Source organism: Panicum hallii, chromosome 6 (assembly GCF_002211085.1).
Source record: "Panicum hallii strain FIL2 chromosome 6, PHallii_v3.1, whole genome shotgun sequence".
Taxonomy (NCBI): Eukaryota; Viridiplantae; Streptophyta; class Magnoliopsida; order Poales; family Poaceae; genus Panicum; species Panicum hallii.
The window spans coordinates 8,503,402-8,509,860 of NC_038047.1; the positions used below are offsets into that span (position 1 = coordinate 8,503,402).

General features: G+C 48.5%; 1 protein-coding gene across 1 annotated transcript; it reads right to left on the reverse strand.

The window, feature by feature from the left end:
* Positions 1-2,483: 2,483 nt before the first annotated feature.
* On the reverse strand, positions 2,484-4,297 carry LOC112898109 (protein NUCLEAR FUSION DEFECTIVE 4-like). Its single transcript, XM_025966505.1, has 2 exons — positions 3,962-4,297; positions 2,484-3,869 (listed from the first exon to the last, which is right to left on the reverse strand). Exons 1-2 carry the CDS (start codon positions 4,295-4,297, stop codon positions 2,484-2,486), a joined length of 1,722 nt encoding a protein of 573 aa, XP_025822290.1.
* Between the last annotated feature and the right edge of the window lie 2,162 nt (positions 4,298-6,459).

Sequence of the window (6,459 nt, forward strand, 5' to 3'; positions counted from 1 at the left end):
TTAAACAAATGTATATTATGATGTTGTTAAGTATGAGTGATCTTGTGACATCAATTAACATCTTCATGTTTATATTTAATCCAGAATATAACATGAACTGAAACAAAAACAGAGAGAGTTCAGAAAGTACCCAGAGGCGGGGCTAGTGTTGGAGGCACTAGATACACCATTCTCATGACTCGACATTGTGTCGATCAGGGCCATTCGATGTAGCTGATCAACTTGGTGCAATGTAGTCAAACGCTATGATATAGTCGTACGTAGTGCGCTCCCTAAAAATCTAGTTGCCTACCCATGCATGCAGATGTTGCAATAGGACGTGGTTTCGCAGGCATGTTCTTCCAAATTCTGCGCAGAGCCTAGGATGGGGATGCAAAGTACATTAGCAGCAACAACGGAAAAGTTGTCTTCACGTTGCTAATCAAATATAGGATGGGGCACCTCCTCTTATATAGGCACCAAGGTGAGGAGGTTAATTGAACATGAATGCTATTGATGTGCGCCATCAATTACTAGTAATAGATAGAAGTAAATGCCATCAGTTAAGTAATGATCATAATTTAATACCATTTAGTAATGTCCATGACTTTATTATGGAGTTCCAAATTTTTAATTTAATTAACCCAATAAAATCCAACACATAAGACACAAAGTGTGCATGACACTTGGATATGTAGGTGCAACACACATAAGACACAAAAATGGGTCGAGAATGAGCATTTTGTTTACCTAATTGTTATAACTTTCGCAATGGCATAGTAGTAACTCTAATGATTTCTTAATACGATGCCTCCCACAACAATTTAGAACCACTAGGACTTTTGGGCACACACTGTTCGATGTTTTACATGTTGTAGAGGAGGATGGTCAGGTTCTGATAGTGAGGCCACTCCTCCGCCTCCGCCTCCGCCTCCTCCACCACTTCCTCCTCCTCATCATCATTATCAATATTTGTTGTATGTATTTGATTTATATGTGATGCGTTTCTCAATTTCTTCTAAAAATAGGTTTACATATACTTTATATATGTCCAAGTGTCACATGCATTCTGATTCATATGCGATCTTTCTAAGTTTATGCTAGAAAATATATTTTCCATACTTGATACATACTTTTTTCTATTATTAGTATCAAATTTCAATTAAAATTTGAAATCAAACTTCTCATTTTTTATTCAGAATTTAGCTTTTTTATTAATTGTATTTGGCATAGAATCTTTACATGATTATTTTACTTCCTTATTATTTGTAGAGAAACTTCCTAATTTGACACTAGCAAAGTTCTTATTCATTTCTTAACCCTCGAAAGTTTAGTCTCCCTTATTTGACACTAGGTCTGAAATTAGTTTCTAACTTGACACTGCTGTCTATTTTCAGCAGTTATGGTGTTAAGTTGAAGGTGAAAAAGATTATTTTGCCCTTTTGAAGGCTACAGGACCCATTTCCACCCGTTCGTAAGTAGCACACATTGTTGTCTCGCTGCCAAATGCTAGTAGAGAATGGTTTCGTCGGACGTGATGAGGTATTGAACTGCTGATCTAAAGGTTATCCTTGCAGGCCTTGTGTTTGACTATTCGTCGTCTACAGTACATCATTGTAGTCAACTCAGTAATCATCGGAAGTGAAAGGCACCTGTGGGTATTGGCTAGAGCGGGCGAGCGGCTCGACCGGCTGCGTGCGGGGAAGGGCGGCGGTGAGGCGGAGGCACGCGCGGGCAGGCAGCGGCGCCCCCACGCACGATGACCAGCGGTGCGGCCGGGCAGCGGCACCTCGGTGCGGACAGGCAGCGGCGCCCCCGCGCTGCCGCGCAGGACGACCAGCGATGCAGTCGGGCAGCGGCCCCCTGGCGCGGGACAGGCGGTGGCGAGGCACGGGCAGGCAGCGGCGCCCCCGCGTGGGACTGGCGGCTCCGCGGCCACGCGCGACCAAGCAGCGGCGCCCCCGCGCGCAACGGCTTAACTGCGAGGCGTGGATAGACGTTCGGGACGGACTTGCGGCCGGGCAGCGACATGGGCGGTGCCGCCCCAAGCGCTGCTGGGCTTGGACGGGAGCGGGTGCTATGCATCGACAGGGGCAAAATAGTCTTTTTTATCCTCATCTGAACGCTGCGTGACTGCTGAAAATAGACGGTAATGTCAAATTCGGAATCAATTTCAGATTTAATGTCAAATAGGGAAGTTTAAATTTTCAGAGTCAAGAAAGAAATAGAAATAAATAAGTAATTTTGCCAATATCAGATAAAAAAATTTCTCTTATTTGTAAGGAAATATAAATACATAGAGTATGCAAAGTCAGTTCATTAACACTCTCTAATTTGTTTTTCTCTGAAAATAAAAGTAAATAGTAGGGATGCAAACTGCAAATTGGTGACCCTTATGTGCACCTCTAATTATTTTAGCTTAAAATTTTACGCTACTTCTCCGTTAAGAAATATCCAAATCTCCCGGAACTTTACAAACACACCAAATCGCGCTTCAAAATGTTTCAGTGCTGCTGAGAGCTGTTCGGCAACCTGAACGACCCGCCAGCGTACAGCGCCCGGTACACCGGCCGTATCCTCGCCGCCAGCACCAAGCTCACCGCCGTCCCCAGCGCGCAGCACCCGGCCAGCACCACGAACGCGACCCTGAAGCACTCCGGGCCAAGGCACCCGTGCGGGCGCCCGTCGTGCCGCTGCCTCGCGGCCTCCCCGTCGTAAAGCCGCCCCGCGAGCTCCTCGGAGAAGAGCACCGCGGCCAGCGGGTTCGCCACGGACATGAGATTGTAGAAGAGGCCGAAGTTCTTGAGCCCGAACAGCTCCGACGTCGTTGGGATCATCACGGCGAACTGCACGCCGTAGCAGACGCCGATGACGGCGGCGCAGGCGTAGACGACGCCCGGGGCGAGGGCGTACGCGAGGCAGAGGTAGGCGACGGCGAGGATGGTCTGCGTCAGCGACATCCAGATGGGCCGGGGAACCAGCAGCATCGACCGCACGAACTTCTCTGAAATGGCGCCTCCGCCGAGCCGACCGAGGAAGTTGCCGAGCCCGAACAGGGACAGCAAGATGGTCGTGTCGGCGATGCCCGCGGCGGCGCCGATCTGAGCCAGGTTGTTCAGCACGGTGACCCCGGTGCCGACGCCGATGAAGTAGCCGACCCAGAGCAGCCAGAAGTCGGCCTTGACGAGGGCCTCGGTGAACTCGAAGTCTTCTCCCCTCCTCGGCCGCCTCTTCCTTTTCACCACGGCACCCTCCCCTTCCGCCAGCAGCACGTCCAGCTTTTCAGAGTCCTCGTCGGCCGGCGGTGCGTCCGATGGGATCAGTAATGGCTCCTCCTCGGCCGACGCCGGTGGCTCTTCGCTTGCAGCTGCTGGCGGCTCCATTGGGGGTCGTCGCTTCTTTAATTTCCTGAACAGTGTCATCTTCACCGGAATCGCGAGGGGCGCCAGAAGCAGCAGCACGGTGACGCCGAACAGCGCGTAGCTGGTGGCGTCGGAGAGCTCGACGGCGCTGCCCAGGACCGTCGTGCCGAGGAGGTACGCGCCGAGGAGGACGCTCGCGGCCTGCGTGAAGGCGAAGTGGCCGTCCTGCATGGCGTCCTCTTCGTCGCCGCCGGGGCCGAGCGCCGGGGTGCACGGCCTGACGTAGTACATGGTGGAGAGGCACACCACTGGGAGGCCGACGGCGAGGAGGAGGAGGAGGGCCGTGGGCGAGCGGTGGAGCACGCCGGAGAAGATCTGGGTGAAGAGCGCCGCGCTGAGGCCGACGTAGCCCTTGAGGAGGCCGGCGACGACGCCGCGGCGGAGCGGGAAGTTGCGCATGTTGGTCACCAGCACGGCCGTCACGAACCACGCGTTGCTGTTGGTCCCGATCGCCAGCGCGATCCAGAGCTGAAGATCACGAACATGGTATAGCATGAGTTGAACACAAGAACTGAAGATCATCAATCAAGATGACCAAAATGGGAGCAATCCTGAGTTACCAGCCAGTACGGCATGCCGATCACGGTCCCGCCGACGGCGAGCCAGAGCGTGCCGAAGCCGACGAAGCAGAACGCGGCGCCGACGAGCAGCACGAGCCAGGGCGGGAGGCTGTTGCAGAGCACGCCGGCGACGACGCCGAAGTTCTCGCCAACGTCGTTGGCGACGCCGAGCATGGCGAGCTGCCGCTGGTCGTAGCCGAGCACCGACTTGAGCGCGGGCGAGTAGAGCGGGAACGTGTACGCGTTGCCCGCCGCCATCTGCACCCACGCCGCTGCCGCCAGCCCCACCCACGGCGGCCGCGTCCCGGCCTTCACCTTCACGTTGCCGCTCGCCATCTTTGCTGATATGTGGCTCGCCGGCGGTGGCTCTCCCTTTCACTACCATTTCGATCGGCAGGATTTCCGTTTGCTTATATAGGCACGCACGTTCGTTGCTTCTTGACGTAGGTGATCGAGAGCGAGTCCATGACTCCATGGCGCCAGCTACTCCTATTGTCTAGGGCTTAGCTCATATGCTCATCCTCCAAATTTTCAATCATTTGACCGGTGTTTTTATGGGTGATCAGAATTAGGAATATATATTTTCAAATTTGATGGCTGCATGCGATGGATACTTTTAACAAAAATTCATTGACATTTTACACAGTTTATTTAATTATTAATCCAGCTTTTGAGACTCTTGCCAGTGTTGCTTGGTGTTCTAGGCTTCTAGCCTTGCAAAATTCAACCAATAATGTACTATTTATAGTACTTATAATTAGTTACAATCTGGGATTGATGCTTCATCTGATCATCTCTGCAAATTGCTTCGACAAGTTCTGCACCCTCTGGACAGACGTGGTTACAGTAGCTGGCCTGGAAGAGTTCATGGAGCTAAAACGATATAAGTATGTATTAATGAACTAGTGCAGGTCAGAGGAACCGGCGTGGCATATTAACCAAAACAAGAAAAAACATATATATGTATAGTAGATAAACAATATTATCACATTTTTTCCTGGTCTTTTCAAGAATGAGTACCATCTATTGTTTACTATTTGATAAGCAGTTCGAATAAATAGTGATACCTTTTGCAACCACTACTTATATGTCTTGTGATTTGATTAAAAACTATCCAAAAATACAGCTTGCAATACCCACAGCGTTAAAGAAAAGAGCTGCAAGAACAGGAACAAGATTCTGTCCAGATTCATCTAGCTTTGTGCACTACCCACGACATGTCCTTTGGGTGATGGGAAAAGGCCTGGCAATGGGTACAAACCCACCGGGTTTACGCATCCCAAACCCACACCTACGAAGGCAAACCCATACCCACGGGTAAATCCATATCCGTCCATGGGTATAGGTTCTTCCTCATACCCATCCCCATGTGGGTGATGGGTACCCATCGGGTACCCATATCCAAATCAACATTAAACACAACAGACCATTCTCCAGCAAAACAAAAATCATTCAATAACAAAATTAAGCAAACCATTCAGCAACAATAATATTGATATAGTCTCAAAATGCTAGTCTCAAAAGTCAAAATGCTAGTCGCCCAAACTAATTACAATTAGAACTGATATAGTCTCAAAATACTTAAATACTTGATGGATTAAACTTTAAGTTCCTGAAGACCTTCTTGAATATCTTGGAGACAAGACCAAAATGAAGCAGCATTCTTATCTTTGTCATCAACTGCAACAACCAACAGCCAACAAGAAATGATTTATTAGTTGCAATTTCAGTGAAAAAATATGAATTTGATAATGCTATGTACTTACCTCTATACTTGTTACGAAACCAATCCTATGAGCACATCAAAGCCTCTATCATCTGAGGGGTTAAACTGCTGCGATGGTCACTAAAGACTCTTCCACTTGTACTAAAAGCAACTTCTGAAGTAACTGTAGTAATAGGGATTGCATAAATATCTTTAGCTATCCTCCTCAAAGTTGGGTAACGAGATCCAGCTACCTTCCACCAATCTAGAACATTAAAATCCTTGGTATCTAATGGCACTAGTCCATCCTCTAAGTACCTCTCTACCTTAGACTTATACATCATGGACTCTGGTCTTGTGCTTGCCACACGTGCACTAAAGGATGATAAGGACTCCATATTACTAGTAGGTGCTGTTGTGGTTTCTTCTTCTTCCACTTCGACATGGTACTCAATCATTAGATCCCGTAGCAAATCCATGACTAAGGCAACCTTATCCTCACAAACTTGTCCGGTCGTACCAAGTAACCACTCAAAACACATCAGCAAGCTCAAAGTTTTAAGCCGAGGATCAAGAACAGTTGCAATGCCCATTAGCCCTTGAATATCAGACCAATACTTGTCAAACTTGGCAATCATATTAGCTGACATTGTTTCTAGTAATGGGTTGCCACAAGTGGACCATTGCCTAATTTTTACTCTAATCTCACAGATCTTCATAAAGTAAATGTTTGCAGTAACATACTGAGTTCCAGAGAATAATTCAGTTATATCGTTAAACATGCGAAGCCTTT

Excerpts from the sequence above, each read along its gene's own strand:
- LOC112898109 (XM_025966505.1), bottom strand. The coding sequence starts at position 4,297 with ATGGCGAGCGGCAACGTGAAGGTGAAGGCCGGGACGCGGCCGCCGTGG. Across the intron at positions 3,870-3,961 it reads TCGGCATGCCGTACTGGCTG|CTCTGGATCGCGCTGGCGAT; the intron begins GTAACTCAGGAT and ends CGTGATCTTCAG.